Source organism: Otolemur garnettii, unplaced genomic scaffold, assembly GCF_000181295.1.
Source record: "Otolemur garnettii isolate 467f Iridium unplaced genomic scaffold, OtoGar3 scaffold00209, whole genome shotgun sequence".
Classification (NCBI taxonomy): Eukaryota; Metazoa; Chordata; class Mammalia; order Primates; family Galagidae; genus Otolemur; species Otolemur garnettii.
This window is the reverse complement of record NW_003852604.1, coordinates 2,349,885-2,363,002: the sequence shown is the minus strand read 5'-3', so window position 1 is coordinate 2,363,002 and position 13,118 is coordinate 2,349,885. Positions and strand designations below refer to the sequence as shown.

Genomic DNA, 13,118 nt, shown 5'->3' with positions numbered 1-13,118 from the left:
ACAGGCACCACCCAATGGCTCACCTTTTTCAGGCAAATATGCCCCCAATGGTAGAAGCTAAGATGATCGCAAGGATAATACAGCAGATCATGATCATGATCTTCTTCTGCTCATGCAGATGAAGAAAGAAAGAACATGTGAGAAATGTGACAGAACAGACTCCATGGGAAGGGAGACAGAACATGTGGGCATGGAAAGAAGTACAAAGGACTAGGGGACCAGGAGGACAAGGGAGATGGATCTGGCTTCAGGAACCCAGAATGTTCACAGTTGTTACTTCCAGGTGAGAGATTTAAAAGTTAGGACAGGACTCAGAATACTAAGCATGGGGTTCCGCCGTGTAGATAATGGCACAGCAGACCTTCCTCATTCCTCCTTGCGCCAGATACTGTCAATGAGTGAACCAGATTCTCACAGGGGTAAACCTCAACTCTGAACCCAAATACAGTTACATTGAATTCTTTGGCAGTTAAGCCATTTTCAAAAATTTGAGCTTTTGAACCACCTTTCTGGTCCAGCACATGGTTTACAAAGAGTTTTAACCTTATTCTACTAAAACCCGAACAAAAGTCACCATATGGTGGCACCAAGTCACTAAGTGTTTTGCCTGGAGATAGAGCCGGAGCAGTTTCAAAATCAATATAAAGTCATTTATTTTTAAATTAGCAATAAAATTATCAAGATTACATTTTTTAAAAAAGTACAAACAACAACAAAACTTTCACATTCTGTATTCCAAGCTATAAGCTTCAGGCCTCAATCTCAGAGGACAGCAAAGGCCTGTGATTAGTTTGTCTCCCCGACTGAGAAGCCAGTCCACCGACAGACGTCATAGCCAAGGACAAAAGGACATTCCCTGGGCTCTGAGTGCCGGATGAGGACTGTGAATGAGTAGCCTTTGCAAAGGAAGCTAATGGACAGTGCCTGGACTAGGGTGCTCACCCTATTCTAGAAAGCATTAAAGTTGAAGCTGAACTATACCCGGTACCCAAATTCAGGGAGACTGGCACAGACCAGCAGGGAATCTCAGGGGCCTTCCACTGGGTTAGCAGTCACAGCAGCTTTAATATTTCCTGGCCATTGCTTCCTCCATGATAAGAATCGAGGGAGACAAAGACCCTGCCAAGCTCATTAACCAGGAAACAGGAAGAGATACTCTCTAGTCCTGGGTGTTCCCCAACTGACTCAGTCCTGAAGATAGGACATCCCATCAGTCATGTGGATAATATCAACTTGCTGTGGCGTGTGGCCAGAACAAGTCTAGCATAGGCAACGGGGTAGGGAGAGGTGTTAAAACTGGCTGTCTGCTAAGCATAAAAACTTAATGAGGATCACTTTAGTCCTCCAAAGATCTTATTTGATTCTCCCAGTACTCATCCAGAAAACAAGTTTCTTGATAATATGGGAAGATTACATTTCTGCAATAATTTATTTGCAGGTAAGTGAATATCCCTTACCTAATTTTTAGCCTAGCTCAAAGTAACTTTTTAGAGGTCATAATGTCTTCTGATTTTATTTTCTACTTCCTGAGAGACACATGTATATATGTACATACATCTCAACAATTATAAAAATATATCTGGAATACATGAATGACTGGATACTCAATACCAGTCTCATGAAACATTTCCAGAGCCTCTGAGACTCTGGCACCTTGTCCCTGACCCAATTTAAAATCCCCATTTTTGGCCTCACGGCATTGGCTTCACAAAGTATCATTCATTAGCAATGAACAGCTAGTTTCCAAAACTCAGACATGGAAACAGATAGTCCATACCCTCAGCCTTTGCAAATGGTAGCCCTTAGATGATGGCTGTATCATCATGGTCCCTCCTTGAGTAAACATGAGAGAGAACACAACATAGAAAAAAATCAAAGTTGGCCCCCAAGCTAAACATATTAAGAGCTTAATTTAAGGTTGAATTTCAAATAAGTCAGCTTCTCAGACCAAAATGACATCTGTCAACCCCTCATGTTTTTAGGACATGGGAACAACAAGCTGAGGATTGGCATCCTGCCAGGTAAAAGACGCAGATCCAAGCTTTATCCCTCTGCTTTGTTAAAGATGGTCCCCCTACACACACAAAATACACTGCAAATTTCTAGGAGAAAAAACTCCATGAGGTAGAAAACATAGCACCTTGAGAGGGTCTCAGATGGGCTTTCCAAGGTGCGAGGCATAATTTGGAGGAGGAAAGAGAAGCTGGGTTGGTTCACAAGGTTCAGGAGGGAAGGAACTTCAGAGCTGGTGAGGCAGGAGAAGGTTCTGAGGAGAACTCAGGGTTGCACTAGGTAGGTTAGATTCCTCCAGGGCTAGATTGCTGAGTCAGGTCCAAGGATGGTTACAAGGAAACAAAGGAACAGGTCCAACACGCTCTCAGGAAGGCCATTCATACTCCGTTCCCATCTGAAGACAAGGGTGGCCACACCAGGCTGGAGTGAAATCCGGTTCTAGGAGAGGCAGGGAAAGGAGCAGCTGATCAGTGAAGGGCAACAGGTGGATCAGCCACAAACCCAGAAGGTGGAGAGAAAAATCAGAAATAGCTGCAAAAGGGAGAACAGTGCAAAAGTCAACACTAAATCTGAAGAACCCAAGACAAGACCTGGAATTAAAAATCACACTGGACAAAAAACAAAAACCCCTGAGAGGGAAAAAAAAACCCAGAAAAGTCTCTAGGCTTCTTATAAGCCTTCATACAGGCTATCCACACCCACGGAAGGACTTGGTGGTGGTGGGAGACATCACTGAAAACCCCTGTTCTCTGCAGGAGCCCCCAGCAGGGGCTCTCTGGAATACAAGCTTGCGTGTGGGGCACCATGACTTTGCAAAATATTTTTAATCCAACGATATGGAAAGAGAATAACTATTATGCCTCTTTTTAAACTTTAATATCGTTCTCAATGAGGTAGTTAAGAGAACAAAATTCAAACTTCACAAAAAAAAAAAAGAAGAAGAAGAAGAAGAAAGCAAGGACTAGACACCAAATGTCCAAAAAAAAGTAGGTCGGGGGAACTGCTTGTGAGAGGCTGATCATATCCTTGCTGCTTATCTCTCAAGATGAGCTGAATGTTGAGTGCTAAAATAATCTGACTTTCAGACCCTCTAGTCAAGTGGAAGGAGGAGGAAGGAAGAGATACATGGAAGCAAAAATAAAATGTAGACTCAGCTGTGGGAAGCAACGTGATAGTTTGTATCAAGTATTAACAAACATCCACACCTATTACCTGAGCAATCTAACTTCCATGAATTTATAGTGTAATAAATAGAAACTAAAAATGAGAAAAATTAGATAATATTAGTTACAGAGATATAGCACAATCATAACATAAACCCTCTACATTTAGGAAACGTTAAATATTTGAGAATATACACATAATCTTGTGCTGAAAATTAGACCTACTAAGAGATTTCAGTGATGTGGAATGATGCTTATGATTTTGTAACAGTGTACAAAATATATGTAAAACTATGAGAATAAACATCCCCCAAGGTTATCAGTAATATAAAAAATTAATTGAATTTGTTTTTTAAATTTTTTTAATAATATGTGCTATATTGTATTTTAAAAAATGTTTTAAAAGTCACAAAAGTCTTAATACTCCCAATAACTAGACCATTCCTGAAATGCTAACTGCTGTTAGATCTGATTCAGTGGCCAGCTCTATCCTTTTTAACAAATATTAAAGAAATTAGTACCCTAAATTTTAAAAAGCACTGTCCTCTAAGATTCTTGTAGACCATGATAAATGGTTATCTTGTTTCACAAAGAGAAACTAAGATGTAGTAAGAATTCTCCTAGGTCTATTATTAGCTATGTGCACTTGAGTCTGTTACTTAACTTCTCTTCAAGACTGAGTTTGTCTGTAAAATGTGCATGATACTACTATAATACCTATCTCCTAAGGGTGTTGTGAGGATTCAATGATGTAAGGTGTAAAGTACAACTCCACACTCAAAAATGTTGGGTACTACATCTATCAAGATCCAACCAGTCAGCCACAAACAAAACCCCATAGCCAAATCCCAATTCAGAGCTTCATTTACATTTCAAAGGATACCCAAAGCAAAGCCCAGCATCCAGAAAAACCAGTAAGAATTCAGAAGACAGAGATCAAACCCAATTTAGGAGCATGCTTCCTGGGAAAGGGGAGGCAGGTGCGCCAAGGTGATAAGAAACACGAGACAGAGCAGGGCCAAGATCTATAGGGTGGAAACACACAGGAGACCTGGCCATGGGCTGCAGCCAGAACCCAAGAAAGAATCCACAGGCTACTGAGTTTTGGAAAGCTCAGTGTGTCCAAGGACAGTCATAAGGAGAAAGATGTGGAATTTGAAATCCCAAGCTAACTTCCTCTCAAGGAGCCAATCCAGAGTCCCCGAGAGAGAGCTGATTATTCATTTACTTACATGTCAGTGCAGCAGCCTCTCAGGCCACTCTTATTTCAGCCCCACAGAAAGTCCAATAATCAACGCTAAAATGCCCAGCAACACACCTACTGCCACAATGATAATTATAAATTTCTGGAGAGAGGAATAAGACAAACAAAAACATCATTATTATGAACAACCAAAAAAAATAACAACTCAGTCAAAACTCAACACCTCTCACCTCTACAGAGAAAACATCTAATAGATCCAAATAAGAAACCTACACCACTATGTAAAGACATTCTTTTAGGATCATTTACATTTCTTCAATTGCTCTGTGGCTACTAATGCCAGTAGATGGAAATACAGAGTTTCTGCCTGCTGTCAGCTCACAGTGCAGTTTTGCTACGTGGGCAGATACATAATAATTATGAGCCACCATCACGGGGTCGCTAAGCATAACTGGCCAGAATATAAAGTGACTGATTTTTCCTTTTTTAGGAAGGAGGGTAAAGACATTTTTTATATAGTCCTAATTTCTAACTCTGTCCATCCATCCCCTAAAGTACATTCCTACCAGTCAGACCCATTATACACAGACTGGGTGTCAGAAACTATGATCCAAATTTATAATGTAAAATAACTTCCCAGCCCCCGAAATCCCTGCAGCAGCAATTGGTAAAGCTGGAAGAAAAAGAATGAAGAACAAAAGTATCAAAGTCCAAGAGGAATGGTCAAAGAAGAAGTCTGAACAGCAGAAGCCACCAGAGCTAGATACGAAGCCAGCGCACACAGAAGCTTGCAAGTCCCCAAGCAGCAGGGACACCAACGGGGTAGACAAATACAGTAGTGTGGTGCAAAGAGCATGATCAGATCTGGATTTGGTACGTACAAGGTGGCCTCACGACACCCCTGACCCTCAACTGCTTCAGGCAGGAAGCAGAAGTATAGGTGCCCCATAAGATAAGAGATAACATGTTAGCAGTTAGCTTGGCACTAGGTACAAGACAGAGAAAAAGAGTAGAGGGCAGAGCTGAGGCTCCTGGACTGGGAGACAGCAAAGGTTTCTGAAGAAGAGAGGAGTCAAGCATGACACCTGAAAGGTCCATGAGCTACAACACTCAGGTCGTGCACCTGCTCTGCAGAACTGCCTTTCATGTGTGGGTCCTGGCGGAGAAAGCATGAGAGCCAGATCCATGCAAGGCACATCTGGGAAGGAAGGGTGGGCAGCTGGTCTCTAGGAAAGGCTGAACTACAGGGAGGGAAGGCATGGGCTCAAGGATACATGTGGGGATGGCCAGGGAGAGAAGACTTTAACAAGACCGGTGGAGACTGAGGTGCTCACCCTGCGGGCTTCACTCTGATACTTGACAGCCTTTTTGGTGTCTGCCACAGCCCGCTCCACAAAGCCCACTGACTGGTCCATGTTGTTCTCTATACGGTCAATCATGGCTCCCTTTCCCCAGATGCAAGAGGCAGCAGCAGCGGAAACACAGGGAGAGGGGAAGAGAGAAAGAGCAAGAGACAGCAAACAGAATGGACTCTGTTCTCCGGAGGTGGCAAACAGGAGAGCCTCACCTTCCGGGCCTGGCTCTGGTATTTCACAGCTTTTTTAGTTTCATCTCGCGCCTTCTCCACGTGGTCCACTGTGTGCATGACATTCAGCTCTATGTTATCTAACATCTCACCCTGCAAAGAACGGACACCGGTCACGCCCAATTAGCCCACCTCAGAACTGCCCTGGCTAACGTGAGGGAGGGATGTGCTTTCTTATCATCTCCAGTACCAACAGCAGCATCCAGACACCTCACAGCACAGCCTCCCTGTAGGGCACATTTTCTATTTTGTACGCTTTTTCGTCTGGCTCTCCAGTGCTTGTTGGGCGGGGCAGCCACTGTCTGTGACCAGCATTCTGCAAGGCATCTGGAACGTCCTTCTGAGAAGGCCTGGTTGCGCCATGCTCCATATAGATATACTCTGAGGTAACCCCTTCCCACTTTTTTTTTAAAAAAACTTAAGCCCAAGGGGAGGAACAAAATAAGAAGTCACGTTCTTAGGACATCATCAGGATGCTGGCCAATTCCTGGTGTTTTTGACCAAACTGAGAATGTTCTCTAACCACAGAATAGCACCTGGCACACGGTAGGCACTCAATAGTTATCTGCGGAACATTTGTTTTTTCTATGACACACGCCCAGGGCCTTTGGCAATTTGGTTGTACCTTCCCCTCCAGGCAGTGGTCTCTTAACATGATTTCCAACCTCACCCAGCTATTATTATTATTTTTGTTGTTGTTGTTGTTGCAGTTTGGCCAGGGCCACGCTCAAGCCCTACTCACTGAGCCACAGGCGCCATACCCCAGCTTTTATTTTTGACAAGGAAGTCTGGTCATTCCAATTCATTGTAGGCATCTTAGAATGGGATTCTCCTCCCCTACCCAGACCTTCCTCAACCCAACCCCATCACTTTTTATGCCAGCCTGTAATTAAAGCAAGGAACTTACCACCACTTGAATCTCAAAACAGTTCCTCGGCAAGGCAGTAGGGGGGAAAAAAAGAAGAGCAGGGATGGAGGGACTTGAGAAATGGTCTCAGAGGCCAGTAAGAGTTAAGGGTAAGGCACCCAGGCCCTGAGCAGGGAACTGATGTCAAAAGCCATTTATGCTGTGTCCAGGCTTCAGCTAGGTTCGACAGTCCACCACAGGAGCAGTTTCCATCTGAACTTTCAGGTGACAGAGCAACCAAATTTCATAGGAAGGGAGTTATGGCTCATTTAAAAGCATCGTAAAAACTGGGACACCCGAATGCAACGCCAACACCCTTGGCAGGCAATAGAGAACTCCACCGGGTAGGAAGCATGCCCTGGACAAAGAGAGCTGTCAGACCAGCACCAGGGGTTTCTGTAAACTGTCTTATTCTTCTTTCATTAATAGTGTTGTCTGCTCTGTTCCTTAGCAGAAAGTGCCAAAATGTTTTTAAAAATACATACAGGGAAAAAAAAACGGGAAAAAGAACTGCTAAAAACTGAACAGTTTTCACTGTTCACTGGATAAAAAAATCATATGTTTTCAATGACATCAGGAGAGTCTATAGAGTCTAAGAGTCTATATCAGGAGAGTGTTTTAAAGCATCATCATTAAGAACCTGTATCTCTAATAAAGAAAAAAAAGACGGATACTGAGGCTGGGGAACTAGGTATTGGACAGAGCACATGGAACCCTTTAGAAACAACTGTGAGGCCAAAGGAACAGGTGAGGATGGCAAGACTGCACTGACCAAGTGTCAGTATTTGATAAGAAGGCACCTCTCCCTGGGATCCTGGAATCCTATTATTCCTAATGCAAATTCCCAGTGGTTTTTCTACCCTCCTCTCCTCACCCTGGTTCTATATTCCCAACCTCCCTGTTCTCAGGAGAATCTGAGCTTTTCTCTCCTCCCTCCCACACTGGGAACCCCTGCCTGTTACCTGATTCTCCACCAGCATGGCGATGTCCATGAACATATCATGAAGCTCCTTGATGCTGCTCTCCAGCCTTACGATGTCCTTGTGCCGTCCCTCAATCTCACTAAGGGCTTGCTTGGATATCTGGGAGTCAATGATCTACAACAGGCCACCCAAAGACCATCAGCCACCCTTGTAAGAAAGGCTGGCCCTGCCACAGCCCTGGCACACCGCCCTGGCCAGCCCCTGGGCTCCCCCACCGCCCTGCTCCTGCATCTCACCCTGTACCTGCTGTACCCTGCCACTCATGAGAGGCCGTGTTGTCCAGCACCACAGCACTCACCCCCGAGGTGAAGATGGCAGGGTTGCCACTCTCCAGCATCTCCTCCAGCTCCTCATCTGTTGTCTTCTTGCCGGCTTTACAACAAAAGAAGCAGAGCATCAAATACAAGACCAAAGTGCAACACCACTTGAAAAGTTCCCTGGAAGCCAGGAATACGGTGAGTTCACTACAAACCCATGGGCTTTACAACACTCCCCTGATTGCCTCCTGACTTGTCTTCTTGTTTCTTCCTGAAGCACGTATCTGTCTGGGTTACTTCCCAGCCCAGAATATTACTAGCCCCATTACATTCACTACACTGTGGAGTTCAAGGCCCTCAGAACAACATGCCAGTTTGTGGGCAAGCCCTCCCTCACTCACTCCATCCTAACCTTAATGCTACTCCAAATATTCCCTCTCCCAGGCCCTCGATGGCCTGCCACTCCTGAACATGCTTGCTCACACAGTTCTTCCCGCCAGAAGCCTATCCCACCCTGCAGGCCTGGCCTTCCACTTTACTAAATTCCTACAGGGTGTGGCTTTATCAATTTTGACATTCCTTGCAGCAACTAGCATTCCTTTTATTTCATAAATGTGCTTTGCTGTCAAACAGCAAAAAGATGCAGTGAGTCCCCAGGGGAGCAACTGGCTGTCCACTGCTTCCCCTCTAAGTATGAGGAAATGCTGGATCCCATAGCAAAAAATCACTTGGTCCTGACTGAGATGCAGCACGCAGGATATGCCAGCACTGTAACATCTGCCCTAGGCTTGGGCACAAAATATGATGTGGAGGCCACAAGTGTGGTTGCTGCCCATTCCCCTTGGGCTCACAACTTGGGATGGACAAGTGAGCGACTCGCCAAACCTCAAGCACATACTAATTTCGAGCTGCCGCTGGATGCGCCCCTTGCTGCGTTCACGGAAGTCCACCTGAGCTTCGTTGTATTTGGTCATCACCTCCACAAACTTCCGGGAGAGGACAGAGTGCTGTGGGGACGATGTAAAATGCAGTGAGCTCCCAGGAGGTGAGGGAGGGGCGGCCCCTTCCCCACCCCACATAGCTGTCTACTGCAGCACTGGGCTTAGAGCCAGAAGACCAGGGAGCAGACCCAAGTTTTTGGTTTCCTAGCTCTGCACCACTGTGAGAGTTCCCTGCCCTCCCCAAACCATGGCTTCAGTGTCCATTCACCTGCCCTGCTGACCTCACGTGGTAATTGTGAGGCTAAAGGAGATTATTTCTGTGAATCTCTGAGTCCTGTACCCACATGGACTAGAAGCCTTTTCCTGGCACAACTCTGGGCTTGCTTTCTACAGCTGCCAGCCTCCCTTCCCACACATAACACTTGCCAGAGATACCTCAGTTCCCACCATACCTGACCACCCCCATTCTTTCTGCTTATATGTAAGTGCATTCTCTCAATAGCCCTGGATGCCTAAGCTCAAACCTTCACAATAACTTTTAATCTTTGCCTGTTTCTCCACATCAAGCCCTATTAGTTTATCCTTTGCAAAATCCCCAATACTCAGACTTTTTTCATGCCCACTACCACCACACAAATTCAGACCAAAATCACTGCAAAAATGTAACCACCAGCCTTCTGCCTCTTTCCCACTGTATCCAATGTTCAAGCACCTACCAAAATATGCTCTTAATATGTTGCAACCTGGAGCAAATGCCTGTGGGCTCTAGGATCAGCTCTAAATTCCCAAGGCTGGTACTCAAAGACCACTAGAATGTGACACAACATCGTTTACCAAAAATCCTGTGTCCACTATCCCACAGAAAACTTTTCTCTGCAGAAAGGCGGTTCTCCTCTTGTCTGTCCCTTACTGCCACCCATGCCATCACCATCACTGCTGCTGCCTACACATACACAAACACACACACACATACACACACGAGGAGTGCACACATCCCACTTCTATCCAGTGCCTCTCAGAGAGGGGCAAACTACTTCCTGAGCCTGCCTGTGTTTGATGTCCCCTGGCCTGACCTCCTCTGGCTGTCCCCAGTTCTTCCTGACATCTTATAATGCTGACAGCACCATGCCTTAGACCATATCTTCTTACATTGTCCTTCTCCTGGGTCTTATGTAATCGTTTCTCAAGACACTCGAAGGTCAGTTCTTTAAAGACAATGATCATATCTTGGATGACCTCTGAAAATGCCCGGCTCCCAGTTGGGCAACCAACGACTAACAATCTATAAAAAGAAGACATGCATTTCCCCTCCTGTAAAACAAGGAGGCATGCTCAATCTTAATGTGCTCTGGGAAGCCTTGAGAAGTTCTTCAGGGACCTCCCTAACTGAAGTAGAGTATGAAAGTGAGGCCAAAAAGGCTGGACTCTGGCCCTGGCCCCTGCTTCAACCCAGACAGTTCCCCTTTACCAATTCTTCACACTGAGTTCCAAATTAAGAATTGTGTTTTCTATAAGAAAGACTCCACAGATAAGTAGGAAAAAAATTAAGATCAGACTAGATGATCATTAGACCAGGAAAAACTCTACCTGGGATTTCCGAATCCGAAGATCTGCTGATGACCGGATCTCATCTTCTTCAATATGCTTCTCCATGCCTGAAGAGGAGAAGGAGGTCATGCTAGCAATACCCCTGCTGCTCCTTCCAAGAAACATACAGTTCAGTGCAAACCTGCTCACTGGGTGTCCCACACCCAGACCACAGAGATGTAACAGCAGGCAGGGACAACCTCAAAAGGTCAGCTCACAGGTGAGCCACTGCACATGCCTTCCTCAGCCTTTATAATGACCAGGTCTTGGCACAACAGTGAACAGCAATGGGTCGTGGTCACCAAGACACATAAGCTCAAATGCTTGCCCTGGCACTTTCTGGGTATGACTTTGGGAAAGCCACTTAACCTCTAGTAATGTTTCTATTCTTTCATCTGAAAACAGAATAAATACCAGTACATTCCTCACAATACTAAGGTGCAGATTCAATGAGAAAGCACACAGAGTGTTCAGCACAGCGGCAGGCACACTACCCCTGTTAGTACTGAAAGCCGCTGCTAAGGACACTTCCTTTCCTCTGGTTAAAACAACTATTGCAATCTGTTTGGGGAGAATAAATGATAACCTTGGCTGAGCAATACTGCCTCCTCCTCTGACTAACAGCATGCATTCCCCAAATACACTGGGCGACAATGCAGCCAAAGCCTTGGAACTCAGTAAACCTGTTGGTCCCCTAGGAGAATCGAATCTATGACAGTATTTTCACCAAACTATGCTTTCTAAAGTAGGGGGCTATGGGAGGGTGCCATGCCAAGCCCAGAAATGTCTGTCAACTGAACAATAATATCTTGCATTTACATATCTCTAAAATTACTATTCAAATCCACATAGTACTGGGGGAACAGAGGCAATAAAAGTTGACTAAGGGACTAGGTTAATGGAGCAAGTCACACACCTACTCAGTAGCTGAGAGCACATTCTAATGCTCAGCTTCTAACTTTGACTCTGGACTCTTTCAACTATAGTCAGAATCCAAGAAAAAATAAATTTCTGGAGCTATAGGTCAGTGGTTCTCAACCTTCCTAATGCTACGGCCCTTTAATACAGTTCCTGTGGGTCGACCCATAGGTTGAGAACCACTACTCTGTGTCCTTGTCAGGACAGTGCCCAAACCACAGCAAAGATGGAACAAGTGGTGTCACATCCATCAAGAGACATTTCAGTGCCAAAGAGTTGGACCCTTGGGAGCTGAGATAGCTGGTGGCAGGGACTGACTGGCTTGTGCCCTTTGTCCCCTCCTTACTCTTCAGTTTGTTCCGGACGTTGTTGGCCCTTTTCTTGATCTCAGTCGTGAGCTGTTCTAGGTCATCCTTGGTTTCTGGGAGAAAAGAGGCAGGCAGACTCAGTTAGCAAGGAGAGGACAAAGTGCTTTGTGAGCTACAACAATCCACAGGCACCCACTGCCCAGAGCAGCATTGATCCCCCTGCACTCTGTCATTAGACCTGTTATTAAAATCATAAAGCACTTATTTTTTTAAAAAGGCATTTTTGAGGCACCCCAGCCTAGACATACAGAATAAAAAAATACCAGAATTGGTTCCCCAGAATCGTCTTTTTCTAACCACATCCTGCATTGCCATGAGGACTTTGGTGAGAAGGCAGAAGAGGGTTCTGTGGGAATTCTGGGGCAAAAAGATTTCAACCAAGGCTGATCAGCTTAGAATGAAGCAAGTACTTACTACATACCTACTACATTCCCTGTGTTGTATGGAGCAAATCAAATGTGAGCTATGACCATTTGCTCAAAAAACCATCCTTCAGCCCCTACTACAAGGTTGGAACTAAGCTAGAAACTAAGGAATCAGAGAGAAGATAAAAGAGATTCTACCTTCGAGGTTTCAGAATCTAGTAAGGGGCAGTCCTAAGATAGCAGTCCTAATGCACTGTGTGGGGTAAAGTATGACTTCTGGTGAAGGTGTACACGGGGTGGTTTTGAAGGGCTCTCTTGCACAGCCTGGAGGGATCTGGAAAAGCTTCTAAAAACAGATAGTGGAAGAGAGTCTCAGAGAAATACTAAGAATTAACCAGATAAAAATGGAGACTAAGAGCAAGAATCACAAGGAGAAGAAACATGTAAAGGGAATGATGAAACAAGAAGGGCTTGGGGGACAGCCAGCGTCGGTCTGGCTACAGTGTGGGTAGCATGTGGGGGACGGCGGGAGGCAGGTGGCTGGGGAGGCAGGAATGGGACCAGGATGATTCCCATGTGCTCTGCTCACACATCCCCACTTTAATCCTTAGGTAACAGAAAGCAATGGAAAAAAGGAAGGAGTGGAATGATAATATGAGGCTTGCTCCCTGCTCTTAAGGAACCAAAAATGTAGCCCTAAACCCTGCTCTAAACTGTGAAACAATTAAGGGGTAAAAGTTTGCCTCTGCAGTGATAAACAGTTCAGGGATGAGGACTTCTGTGAACTTGAATTATTTCAGAATATCTCATGAGGGGAAAAATGGACT

At 45.1% G+C, this 13,118-nt stretch overlaps 1 protein-coding gene across 1 annotated transcript in view; it reads right to left on the bottom strand.

Annotated features, from left to right (window-relative positions):
* Positions 1-722: 722 nt before the first annotated feature.
* The window catches only part of STX3 (syntaxin 3), a 40,895-nt gene continuing 28,499 nt past the window's right edge, over positions 723-13,118 (bottom strand). Inside the window, exons 4-11 of the mRNA XM_003801374.3 lie at positions 11,905-11,979; positions 10,641-10,708; positions 9,011-9,119; positions 8,154-8,227; positions 7,835-7,969; positions 5,948-6,058; positions 4,409-4,522; positions 723-2,451 (exon numbers count right to left, since the gene is read on the bottom strand). Of these exons, the coding sequence (XP_003801422.1) occupies positions 4,439-4,522; positions 5,948-6,058; positions 7,835-7,969; positions 8,154-8,227; positions 9,011-9,119; positions 10,641-10,708; positions 11,905-11,979 (656 nt within the window). The 3' untranslated portion in view covers positions 723-2,451; positions 4,409-4,438. The remainder of the gene's footprint in view (positions 2,452-4,408; positions 4,523-5,947; positions 6,059-7,834; positions 7,970-8,153; positions 8,228-9,010; positions 9,120-10,640; positions 10,709-11,904; positions 11,980-13,118) is intronic.